This window comes from Asterias amurensis, chromosome 17 (assembly GCF_032118995.1).
Source record: "Asterias amurensis chromosome 17, ASM3211899v1".
NCBI lineage: Eukaryota > Metazoa > Echinodermata > Asteroidea > Forcipulatida > Asteriidae > Asterias > Asterias amurensis.
This window is the reverse complement of record NC_092664.1, coordinates 5,341,656-5,355,287: the sequence shown is the minus strand read 5'-3', so window position 1 is coordinate 5,355,287 and position 13,632 is coordinate 5,341,656. Positions and strand designations below refer to the sequence as shown.

General features: G+C 41.4%; 1 protein-coding gene across 2 annotated transcripts in view; it reads left to right on the top strand.

Annotated features, from left to right (window-relative positions):
- The first annotated feature begins 354 nt into the window (after positions 1–354).
- The window catches only part of LOC139949709 (scoloptoxin SSD14-like), a 25,458-nt gene continuing 12,180 nt past the window's right edge, over positions 355–13,632 (top strand). Inside the window, exons 1-6 of one of the 2 annotated variants that reach the window (XM_071948203.1) lie at positions 355–611; positions 7,280–7,470; positions 8,688–8,839; positions 9,521–9,644; positions 10,508–10,575; positions 11,860–11,933. In XM_071948203.1, the coding sequence (XP_071804304.1) occupies positions 533–611; positions 7,280–7,470; positions 8,688–8,839; positions 9,521–9,644; positions 10,508–10,575; positions 11,860–11,933 (688 nt within the window). In that variant the 5' untranslated portion in view covers positions 355–532. Of the gene's footprint in view, positions 612–4,973; positions 5,328–7,279; positions 7,471–8,687; positions 8,840–9,520; positions 9,645–10,507; positions 10,576–11,859; positions 11,934–13,632 lie in introns of those variants that run through there. The other variant, XM_071948204.1, reaches the window with a different exon arrangement.

The window sequence follows — 13,632 nt, the reverse complement described above, 5'->3', positions numbered from 1 at the left end:
ACGTGGAGTTCGGGACGATATTATCCTCGTTCAAACATAATAGTTATTCTTTTTACAAAAAACGAATTCAAATTTCCTAAATTAAAGAAATATTATTACTGTACCAAATAATTTCTCATTATATTTTTTACACATTGTATTTTGAAAATAAAACTTAATATATTTGATAATTGATATGACAAAACTGTGAAAGTTGTATATTCAACTTATTCATTTATTATAATTTATTAAGTACCTCGCGTTTCAGCCAATCGGATTCTAGAACTAAGATCTGAATTATGCATGAGGTAGTTGTAATAAATAATAAATTGATTTTGAGAGCTAGGTAGCTGTTCGGCCATCCGTCCACCGCCGTCTACTGTGTGTGGAGCTCTCGTGGGATGGACTGGTAAACTCAACGGCATTGTCCACTTGGCCGAGTAGGAAAACAACATGTTCGTTGCCGTGTGTCTTTCAGTTTCAGCGAAAAGAGCATGGTGGTTTTCACCACAACTTGACGGTTTATAGGGAGGGTTTTGAGGTCACTGACAACATGAATGAATTCAAGTATGAAGCTTTATTAAATGGCGGTGAATCGACGGAAGAATTCGAACTGGAAGAGTATGTGTCAGGTGAGTTTACTAGTAATAAGTATACATTTCTCTTCACTTTCTCCTTCGCCTTCTTCCTTCTTCGTTCCTACTTAGGAATGTGAAACAAAAAATCACTGCCGTGTACAAAATGGCACACAGGCTAAAACTGTTAACTCAGCTAGCTTGGAGCATGGAGGTAGAATGTGGCAGCTTTCCTCTGTAGACTGTGGTGCTACTGCTGTAGTCTGCTGATCAGCCAGATAGCTTAGAAATTATGTTTAGTTGAATGTTGAAAATTGCATTTTGGCTGGAAACCATAGATAGAATATGACCCTAGGCCAGGAGTCAGCGAATCTGAGAATATGTATGAAAAATAATACTGGGTTCTTATATAATCATGGAGAAATACCTCCATGTTATAATATAGCACTTAATTTAATCTCCCCTGGCCTCGAGGGGCGTATCAACATCAAATTCAAAGTGCATAGTATATCTTTCCTGCAAGGTATGTGGAGCTATGATTTGAAGTATGAGACCTTTTCCTTTAGTAAAGCACCGTGTAAAGGTATTAAAAAGGTACAGTGGTGCTAGACCCAGTGACTGGGGCGCTAGATTCTTTTTTTTCTCGATTTCTCGGTATATTTTTATAGGCGCCTTTTTTTCGAAATTTTGACATTATCGAACATTATGACCGATAATGTCAAAATTTCGAAAAAAAGGAATCTAGCGCCCCAGTTACTGGGTCTACAGTGGCGCAATATGCAGTCAATAGAACCAGGAACACCAGGGCCAACACGCCTTCTCTTTTCGATAGTGCACTGGGTTCTTTTACTCTTTGACGTTAACAACACACATGACCAACGACTTTAAACGTCCCATCCGAAAGACAGCGCAGGTATCACGACTGGGACTCAAGCCCACACTCTGCTAATCAGAAACATCAGTGAATGTGAAATCTATGTATGGCCTTTGCAGGGGATTACAGAATCTAAAGCCGTGTTTGCATTGGACTTAAACTAGTTTTACTTTCTGCAAATTGCTATCTGATATTAAGTCCAAGTACGAACATTCGGTAACTTACCAGTCTAGTAAGTTACCGCCACGGCGCTTTGAGCTGCAGTAACTTAACAATGTTAACGTAACAGGTGACAAGAAGTCCAATGCGAACGCAGCTCTCCGGTAACTTAAATAAATAAATACTGTCACATGACATACTTCTAAAAGGTATCAAACTTAACGGTCTAGTAAGTTACCGCCACGGCGCTTTGAGCCGCAGTAACTTAACAATGTTAACCAAACAGGTGACAAGAAGTCCAATGCGAAAGCACCACTCCGGTAACTTCACAATACTGTCACATGACTTATTTCTAAGTGATGATGTTCCAACAACTGCGTGCAATACGCGCTGCTCCAGATTAAAAGCAGTCTGCATTTCCAACTGAGTACGCAACACGTGGAGCCCGAGCTTGAGCCACAGCCCAAGCCGAGGTTTGAGAAAGGCCCCTGTTCATTCATCAAGTCAAGCGCCATCTAGAAGCTGGAGCCTGCTCAGTGATTTTTCTCCAGATGTTCCGGTCCAGCATGCAGGAGCATAGTTCCTCAGCGCTGATCAAGCCGGTGTCTCGTTTCAGTGTGTCTATGAAGGAGAGCGACTTCTCCAACGCGAAGCCTTGCCTTGAGTGGGCTCCCAGAGGATGGTTGGGCAAGCAGCAAGCTCCGAGTGGCTGACACGGTGTCCAGCAAGCTTGAGGCGGCGTTCATGGATCTTCTCTGTAGCCTTTGGCTAGCCAGCATACAGGTTGGAGTTTCTCATGTGGTCCTGCCAGGGGATGTTTAGGGCCATACGCAGCATCCTGGTGTAGCAACCATCCAGAGACTTCTCCACCTCGTGGTGAGGGTCCAGGTCTCGGCTCCGTATAGTAGCACTGACTCCACTGTTGCGACAAATAGTGATCTTTTCAGCCGGGCACTCAGCGTTGATGACCACACCTTTTTCATGCTGTGGAGCACGGACCACGCCTGTCCTTTTCGAATCTTCAGGGTTTTTTCACTGGAGTTGATCGAAGGTATTTGAAGTCAGATTCAAAACAAAGAGTTGTGCCTTCCCTGTTAAGTTACCAGATACAAATTAATCCAAGTGTAAACAGCTGTTAACTTACTGGGCCGGTAACCCGGTAAGTTACCAGATCCAAAAGTCCAATGTGAACGCAGCTTTTAAAAGATGGCTTCTGTAGGAGGCTACAGAATCTGAGATTTACATGGCCTTTGTAGGATCAGGAAACTACAGGGGAGTCTGAGAAACCACGGTCTGTCCTGAAGGGGACCAAATCTGGCAGTTCCCGCCCCCCCCCCTCCCCCCCCCCCACCCCAAACCCCAACTTGGGTGGTCCCCCAGTCCACCTTTACGATTAATTCTATCCATGACCATTTAAAGACAATGGACACTATTGGTAATTGTCAAAGACCCAGTCTTCCCACTTGGTGTATCTCAACATGCATAAAATAACAAACCTAAGAAAATTTGAGCTCGATTGGTCGTCGGAGGTGCAAGATATTAATGAAAGAAAAAAACATCCTTGTCACACGAAGTTGTGTGCTTTCTGATGCTTGATTTGAGACCTCAAATTCTAAACTTGAGGTCTCGAAATTAAATTCGTGGAAATATACTTCTTTCTCGAAAACTACATTACTTCAGAGGGAGCCGTTTATCACAATGTTTTATACTATCAACCTCTCCCCATTACTTGTTACCAACAGAGGTTTTAAACTAGTATGTATTTTGAGTAATTTAAAGAGCTATTCACTCTATCAATACATGGGGACTCACACTCACTACCAGAATTTTAGTACCAGTTTAAACTGTTCAAACTGTTTGCATGAAATTATCAAATTTAATACAATGTGACAAAAAGAACCCTAAACACCCCAAACATTTGTTTCCAATTACCGTCTATTAGAACTGGAGCTGGCTCCTGGGGGGGGGGCCTGCCTCCAAGGGGATGGGGCTGCCTCCAAGGGGGTTGGACCAACAATTGAGGAGGAGACATGGTTTACTCTGGTCACAATGTTTTTAAAAAATTAGAAGTTTGTGGGGACTGTTTGTACCAAGTCTATGACTAGAAACAGAGACCACCTTTGTGCCACTCTAAACCCAGTACGGTAGGCAGTCTTATCGTAATTTAACACAATTGTGTACAACATTTCTTATCTCAAAAAATCTGAATCCTTTGTCACATAATTAAAGTCAACAAACCTTGGGACTCGGATAATATTGATCAATACATTGATAATTTAAAAGTCTTAAAAAAATTTATGTCATATTTTTACTTACATTTAATGTGCTGAGTTCAACAAACTCGTATTTTCCTGCGGATAACACATGTCTTTCATCTGACTTTTTAGACCCCCAAAACGCTGGTCCGTCTTATCTTTCGATGCGCCTTGTCTGCTGAGGATTGAACTTTTTTTATGATCACTGCGTAAAATAAAAATTACCTTCTTGTCCAGTTCAAATCAACGGTCTTTTTGTGAAGAATCCCTTATAAAGACAAATCAAAGTCCCTTCTCATCGCTCTTCCAGGCATGGAATAGCATTGCCCTGGTCTTGGCCTTGGTGCCCCTTCAAAAGTATCCCATAAACACAAGTGTCATGCCTGGGGGGTTCGAACTCACACTCTGCTGAGTAGAAACACAAGAGTTTGAATCCGGTGCGTTTATACGCTCGGCCATGATACAGTAAGTAGACCACATTATCAACATTTTAAGCCTGTGCAGAGCAATTTGGACACCCTGAAATATGGACTTGATTAAGAAGTGTTGGAAGTGACAATGTACACATATTAAGTTTATACCTGCAAAAAATAGTTAACGGCCTGACATTTCGAAACCCTAGCACTAGTCTCGGAAAGAGACCGGGAAAGTACTTAAAATTCTTTGTAAAAGACGACAGCATAATTTCATTTTAGGAAAAATCAGTGCATTTTGTCAGGTTTTTCTTCCCAGATTGATACTTAATTGAGTCAGGTTGTGCAATTGCATACTAAATTCTTTATTTCCGCTGTGTTGAACATTTGACTCTTTCTAGCCCTATTTTCGACGCTGGGAACAGCAACAGAATACATTAAAACAGCTTTACAAATTTAGGTCAGTGAATTTTGCAGTTTCTATACCTTTTTTTTACCCCTATACCTAAGTGGAAGCGCAGTGATTACATGTATACAAAAAATAACATTTATTAGGTCAGTGCTTTATTGGTGCTCCATCCATCACTCCATCCTTCAAACCATTCAACCATAAATGCTACAGTATGGACAGATGCTGGTGGTTCTGTATGCGCTCAACATACACAACTGTGTATAAATTAACATAATAATTGTGCTGTAAGGCCTAGTGTTGGCTGATACAGGGATGACGGGTATTCAACCAACCCAGTGGTTTTATACTGGCTGTAGCAGCATTGGCTTGCTCTATGGTTTTGTTGCATATTGAATACCAAATTTCTCTGTTGATGCTCGTTTTGCTCAAAAAACCGCATGGAATTATAGATTTTCCGATGGACTGAAAGACAGGCATCTTTTGGTTTGTGTTCGCTTGTCTCTTGCTGCACACAAGGGCTGGAGAGTTGTTTCAAAAGGTTAAATTTTTTGTATTGATTTTTGCTGTGGGGTTGTTGTTAGAATAGAGTCATGGCGGCCACAGGATATTCAACACTGATGGAGGAGGAGGGAAGTAAAGAGCAGGAGTTCAACACCAAAGGTTTGTTACTTTTCAGTTCAGGAACACACTGGACAAGGGAATGGACTTCTAGTTTGTAACTGGCATTCTTAAATGGTTATTGATTGATGTAACACCTCGGAGGCTGTCGGCTGTCTCATTTTGTATCCTGCGTAGACGTTAGAGTCAGTGTGTATGTTATGTAGGCCTACACGTATGGTGTAGTTTTTGCTCTATGGGAGACCATGTAATGTAACCATCTACCTCCAATCCATGGTGTCACCAACATGTAGCCCAGGTTGGACTTCTCCAGCTGTACATACAGAGCCTGTTCCTGCAGGCACAAATTGTAAACAGCCCAAAGGATCAAAACATTGAAAGGCTTACATCAGTTTATTGCTCCATGATTTTACATAACACTGTCTGGTTTTTATCAAATTTTACTCAGACCTTGTTCCTCTTACAGCTGTTTTTATAACTTAGTGAATTATATTAAAATTATGACATGAAGCAAAGTTTTCCATATGGCCAGTGCAGACCCTGAATTTCACTCTTAAAGGGGCGCAGCAATTTTCCTCAGTTAAGGGACGCCTTTAAAGTATAGTACGAGGACAATTGTAAATTTGTATTGGAACTTTGCATAAGGCACAACAGCAAAAGCATAGAGCACCATGGCTAGTGCTGTGGTGTCTTAAGTTGCGATAGTCAAAACCCTCAATCCTCTTGAAGATTGTAGACCGGAGCAACGACTATCGGGAGGATGGAGGATTTCGCTATCGCATTGTATGGTGCTGTGGGTTATTTTGAGGCCTGCAATGTAGTATCTCGCCTAGCAAACAGAAAGGCTCTTACATGCACTTGGATCACTCTATGTATTTGTAAACAAATATTACAAGGTCTATTTTACAACCATAAAGATAAGGCTCACTCATACTCATAGGAGTGGTAGGGACAAGGGGTTCATCACTTGAACCTGAGATACACACGTGTTACAATGAGACGGATGATTCTAATTAGAACTGGTGATCTCAATGATCTTTCTCTAACCATAAAGACCATGCTCTAACTTATCTTCTAACTCTGTAGTGTATGTTTTTTTATTCCTTATAAGATCAGATCAGATAAAAACTTGGATCAGAGGTTACAGTTTTCTTTGCTCAACCAAAAACTAATATACAATTTATCTGGTTTACTGCTTTTCATTTGAAATTAAAGTTGCATCCCCTCAAGGTGATCCCTCTGCTACTGCTTCACAAGTTGTATCAAAAACGTTGGTGACTGTGATCTCTGACCACACAGCAGATACAGGTTGAATGGCTTCTGACTGGCACCCTGAATAAAGGGTGCGTTCGTTTAGCTTCCCTAGGTCTACCTCGCGGTGCTCACTCGGGTGAGCCCCTGACAAGAGCTAAACGAACGACCACTCACCGCTCTCGTAGTGACGTCGTTAACCTGGGGCCAGCCCCCAAGTGACCCACTCCACAAGTGGGGCACTGGGGGCTGACCTGGGTGAGACCCTGGAATGACGTCAAAAGCTATTCTAACGCAGCGGGGATGTCCCAACGAACGCACCCAAAGATATTGATGACCAGTTGGTAAAGCACTGGCACATTCATCCTGATGTCGCAGGTTCAAGTCCTGCCCTATTCAAACTTGTTATTTTACCAGCCCAAAATATTTAATCTAGTAATCCAATTTCATTTCTATATAGTGGTGGTTGTGTAGATCATGATAGCATTGCAAGCTACAGGAAACCACTCAATTTATTTGCAGTACACGGTTTCCCTGATAGTGTCACTGACTCTGCTGGTGTTGCCATTTACATCAAAATGACTTTACTATTTTCAGAACATTTTTACTAGAATTATTAGAGAGCTCTTTATGTTCTTGCTCAATCACAAGCACCAAATGGTTGGCAGTGCTATGACATTGGGTCGATGTATTGTCTCTTCGTTCAAGCTAATCAAGCTCATGAATATTCATTTTGATTTCAGATAAAGCATCATTGATCGACACTCAGAAGTCTGTAAGGAAAGAGAAAGTTCCTCTGAACACCCAGCAGTCCATCCATGCTGAGACCATCTTTGGCTTCGATGGGTTAAAGGTCATCATCTTATCAGCTGTAGTGGTGTCCCTGGCTATCACAGCTGCTATGGTAATCACCATCCTCATTGGAGAACCACAGGTATTAAATTTGCATACTTGAATACATGCATATTATTTTGCATTTACATTGGTCATGAGCAAAAATATTGGAGGTTGCATTTTAAAAATAAGGGAATATAAGTGTAGCGACGAGTTCTTTCACGGCCGTTTAGAACCGGCAGGGTCTTGCCGTGTGATAAAGGCTTTATCACCTGGCAACGACCCTGCAAGGTTTTAAACGGTCGTTAAAGAACGAGTCACTTCTCTTTAATTCACATTCATAAATGCCTTTTTGGTTAAAAGTCGTAATAAAGTAAGAAACTCTGTAAAACTTATCAGTTTCCAACGTGCTTGAGCTTTGTATGTATATCCCATATGCGACGTCCGTGTGTTGCATTGTTATGACTGAGACGCCTATTTCCGACAGTTTCCAGCTCCGTTTGTGTGCATGCGCGTATAGTCTTGGTTCAACATGTTGCTTTTTCCTTTCACACACAGCGCGGCCAACTTACGGACAGTGCCCGCATCGCCCGTAAAAGAACTGTCTTGCACTAAGACTAGCGCGAAGTATCCGCTCACAACCAGTTATAAACACTGGTCATTATCAAAGGTTTAAACACCCCCACGTGACGCGCTCTCCACGAATAGGAATAGTGAAACTGTCTGAAGTATTTATGAATGAGAGATACATGTAAGGTCAGCCCTATATAGGACTCTGTATATGTATACAGCATAGAGGAAGAATCCTGCATGAGGCTAGAGGTTAAAACGTTCAAGTCCTTCCCCCCTACAGCTTTCAGGTTGGACATACATTATCTTTTTTCTGGGTCATGGCAGTGGGTCATGGGTTCAAATCCCACTCGAGTAATATACATGTTTTTTCCACAAGACTAACGATTTCAAGTACCAAGTATATAGTGCTTTTCTCCATTAATTCTCACATCGGTATTTAGGTAAAACCAAACAATATTCTTGATCTCATCTATAAAGATGAAGGGATGTTAACTGACAATGGGCATTTTAGGAATAGCAGGAGCAAAGACAGGATGGTAATAAAAATGTATAGTGTTTCTGGATACCTTTTCTTAATCCTTTGTACTCCTTTTTGCTATAAATGGATATGTTGTTTGTTTTGCCTCTGAAAAAGATCCGGTTTGGATCAAAAGCTAAGGCCGTTCACCCTACTCACTTTATCTTATCGATAAGTATAATTTTCAGCATTGAGACATTAAAATTATTTGATCTTGTTTCTTGTAGGTGCCACCCCATGGTGCAGTAGCTACTGGTAATAGTGTCTGTTCAGCTGCTGGTGTATCTATTCTACAACGAGGTGGATCTGCAGTGGATGCTGCCATCGCTGCTATGCTATGTATAGGAGTAGTCAACCCACAAAGCTCTGGACTTGGAGGGTTAGTCAAACTATCACTCCAAATCAATCGTAATAAAAATAACAATAATAACATGCATTTATAAGCCTCAGGAATAAGTTATCAAACACATGAAAGCCCTGTATGTTATCCATGTTGAATACAGCCAAGGGGATGCCCCAGGAGTTTTTACCCCATGGTTTTTGTGCTTACCCCTACTAAAGAGCTGAGGTGGGGAGGGGGTTTTCCACTTGGGTATGCCCATATGTGGATCCGAATTTGGAACAAATACAAATTTAATAGGGCCTACAGCGTAATTTGAACCTGTGACCTCTGGATTAACGTGCTGGCATTCTATAAACTAAACTATATGTACCTCTACAATGTATTGTAGGCAATCTCCCTTTTTTGTCAACATCTTTGTTCGGGTCACCAGTCAGAATCCAGGTTGTACTATAAACACGGTTGCGATCTCTGGCTTTACTTCAGTCACAGATTGAATGGCTTCTAGATAACTGGCAACCCCAAAGACTTCCAACATAGGGCTACATACATTGTAGCCGAGTTGGTACATGTAGTCACATTAGTTGGTAGAGTGCCCGCTAATCAGGAGATTGCAGGTTCAAGTCTCGGGTCAAGTTAATTATGTACAGATTTACCCTGTCAGTTTCCCATCATGTGGTTTATTGATTGTTTTTATTTGATTTCTTTTGTTGTCATCAGCGGTGGTTTTATGCTGGTCTTGGATGCCCAATCAGCAGCATATACTGGTATTGACTTCCGTGGTACAGCCCCTGCAGGATCCCAACCCACAATGTTTGTCGATAAACCTGGAGCTTCCCTTGTGGTGAGTTGGTATTAATAGTATCTAGTTCTTATGGCACATTTTGTAAAGACCGTTTCAATGCGCTTTACGTTAGTGCCCTGCAGCCAATTTTACAAAACACTAGGGTTAATCCAATCCCGAGTTAAGACGAGTACTTAGAATTGGTTCAATACGTCCTAACGCCTATGGATACGTGTCTAAAGTCCTAAGATTATTCCCAAGTTTGGATGAGCTTGGTGAAATTGACGGCTGGTAATTGGGCCAATTACGTCCCTTTAATCTCTCTCAGCTCCCTGGGGAGTATACAGCCTTGAGCTGCTGTAGTGCTCCAGTGGCTTTATCAAACACAATATCAAACTCTACCCTTGCAGGTACCCATTTTTACCTCCGGGTGAAAAGAAGCAACTATAGTGAAGGATCATGCTCGAGGACACAAGTGTCACGACCGGGATTCGAGCCCACACTCCGATGACTGAACCACAAGAACTTGAAATCTATGTTCTAATCGCTTGGCCATGACACCCAACACAATGATACATTTCAATCATCTCTGCCATCTCTTCCTTTGCCTCAATAATTCAGAGCAAGTTTTAGTGCGCACTTTTTAGATGAACTGGGATTGACCACTGACTAGCAACAACGGTGATGCACTCGCTTGAAATAACTAGTTAAATTGAAGTCTAATCAACCATCGGCACGGTATGCAACACTCCATCGCCTTCGTTAAGAAAATTTTGGCAATACACGAGTTTAGATTGGTGACCGGTGCCCACTAAATTTTTGCTTAGCAAAGAAATCGCTTAAATCAGCTTTATGAGATTGGGCCCTGACATGAAGTGGTAAGCAAGATATCAACAGTTGATATTATCTTTTGAATGTTTCAGGGAGGTTTGGCAGTGACTGTACCAGGAGAACTCCATGGCATGAGAAGAGCTTGGGAGAAATTTGGAAAGTAAGCACAACCCTGTTATAATTCATGTCTGAATGGGTGGTTACCGCTAAGGCTTTGGCTGTTGCTAAGGGTGTTGCTATGAGCATCATGTGATTCATTGCATGGTCACCATGATGATCTAGCCGTAGCCAGGAAATTCAAACATGATACTCTGATTAAATATCTTTTAAAAAAGGAATGAATTGAACAATTTTTGTGCAAAAATGAACTTTAAGTGTGACAAAAATTGCATTGGAAGGTTCTAAATGAAATAGCATTTACGTCATTTTAGCGTGACTTGCACTTTTGTAAGGACTGCGTCTATTGAAAAATGAGTGCATCATAAAGCTCAACTTTACCTTGGGGTCACTCTTTGAACCCAGGGAAATATCTTCTTTGAAGGCAATGATTTCAAGTCTAATATTCCTCTAAACCTTTCATCTTTGCTTTGTTTATTATTGTGTTGTTCGTTATTCACAGTATGATTAAAGCCATTGGACCCTTCGGTAAACAGTATTGTCCAAAGGCCCACACTTCGTGTATCACAACTTATATAAAATAACAAACCTGTGAAAATTTGGGCTCAATCGGTCATCGGAGTCGGGAGAAAATAACGGGAAAACCCACCTTTGTTTCCACACGTTTCGCCGTGTCATGACATGTGTTTACTATAATCCGTAATTCTCGTTGTCGAGAATTGATAGTTGTCTTAATGTTTTCTCAAAAATTAAAGCATTTCATGGAATAATATTTCAAGAGAAGTCTTTTACCATTACCTTCTGTAAACCCTGTAAGTTTTTTGTAAATCTGTGAACTTTTTTTTTGTTTTCTGTTCCGGAAGTGTATAATGGCTTTAATCAAATGCCATCTTTTTTGTATGTTGCATATTGTCTCATTGCCAGGCCTTTACCAGTATTATTAATAATACATGCTTCTTATCAGGTTTCTTGAGACCAAACTCTTGACTTCATTTGTGCAAACCATCCTTGACTTTGCTTTGCATTAATGACCTCTTATAGAGCGCTCAGGTCCATCAGGCATGACGCTCATGGCGCTGTACAAGCAAGACATTTATACAAATACAAACAAAAATGGAGTACAATATATCTACACAACGATTGCACTAATAAGACTATCTAAGGTAGAGAAGCAGGGTAATCAGTTCAATGAAAAAGAATTACGAAGTGAACAGATGAGTTTTAAGTAGTTGTTTGAAAGAACGAGCGGATGAGGCTTGGCAGAGAAGAAGAGGTAGATTGTTCCAGAGAGATATATTTGAATTACTTTGCTCTATTGCTATTGTAGAATAAGATGGAAGGAGCTCTTTGAACCAGCAATTGATGCAGCTAGGCAAGGATTTAAAGTGACTGGCTCTCTTGGTAAGTCAAGATTACTTCTGCTTACCTTGTAAGACTTTCAGCATTTGTAAACAGCTACTAGAGCGAATTTGGAACGAGTGCTATTTTATATTGTTTATTGTTTACAATTTAAGTGTAATTTCAATATTTGTACACTTCTGAATTTTTCATAATTATCAACTAAAAAATCAGGCCCGAGGCTCAAGGTTTTGAAAAACTGGAAATACTTCTGCCATTGACGGCATGCCTCAAAATGTCAATGCTTTGACGTCCCGCTTGGGAGTTTGTTTGTTATTCCTCCACATTGCAACAAAGCGACTATACAAATTGGAGCTCCCAACTGTGACATAAGATGAGTTAGAGCTTTTTGTGAATCTTTCAGAACAGCACTAGATAAGGGTATTCAAAACAGATGTTTTTTTACACAAATAAAAGTTATTAATAGTATTTCCTTATTGATTGAAAACATATCTGCGGTAATGCAGTTAATTACGACCCTATAAGCCAAAGTAGTAGTCTCAGTCAATTTTCTATACCTTCCGCCCGGGTAGTAGTTAAAAAGCAGGACAGTTCTTTTCAGAACTGAGTAGTCTCCCGAACATCCGATAAATCCTCTCCTTCTTCTTCTTCTTCCTTATAAAGTGCAGCCTTCAAATGGTTGAAGATGTACGCACTGCATGTGAGCGCATGTGTTGACTTAGGCAACAGGAATTTGTGTCAGGTGCAGATAGAATTATGTACAGGTGCGAGTAAAAAGCTGGAGATTAGGTTTACTTCAGCCGCGGGTCCCTTAACGCCAGCTTGAAAGTGTCAAGGGACGGTTACGCCGCAGGATCAACTGGGAAGAAGGAGCTGGCGTAGACTGAAGAGCTGGTACATGTATGTGGGATTGTGAAACAAGAGCCATGACCTCTTGTTGATGTGGTTGAATGTGTGAGAAGGGTGTTCCAAGGGATGTCGACCAAGTTGAATCTTATTGTACATCATTTGAAGGCGGCTTTGGTAACGACGTTCCTGAAGAGAGGGCCATTCGAGGTGATCTAGCATGGCGGTAACACTGCTCGTTCTTCTATAATCTCCCATGACGAATCGAGCTGAGCTTCGTTGGACTTGCTTTAGCTTCTTGATGTTACGTTGCGTGTGGGGATCCCATGAAGTTGCTGCGTATTCCACTGCTGGTCGAATAAAGGTGGTGTAGACAGCTTCTTTGATTTTCTGGCTGCTGTGGCTCAGATTGCGGGAGAAGAAGGCCTTGGTGCCAAATTGCGGGAGAAGAAGGCCTTGGTGCTAGTGGCTCTTTTTGAGATGTTGTCAACATGGGTGTTGAAGCTTAGCTTTGGATCAAGGTGGACTCCCAGGTATTTAGCAGAGTTGACAGCCTCCAAGGTACATGTATGCCCATGGATGGTGTAAGAGGCATGGACAATGATCCGCTTGTTGGTGACTCTGACTACTTGGCACTTTGTTGAATTGAAGCGCATCAGCCATTTCATTTCCCAGTCTTGGAGGGCGTTGATATCTTTCTGGAGGCTGATGGCATCGTCGATTGAAGAAATGTGTCTGTAAACAACAGTATAGTCTGCAAACAGCCTACAAGTAGTTGTTGAGCTTGAGAGGCAGTCAGGCAGGTCATTGATGTACACTAAGAAGAGTAGAGGGCCGATTACACTGCCTTGAGAGACTCCAGATGTGACGCTGGTTTCACTGCTCTTCTGGCCAT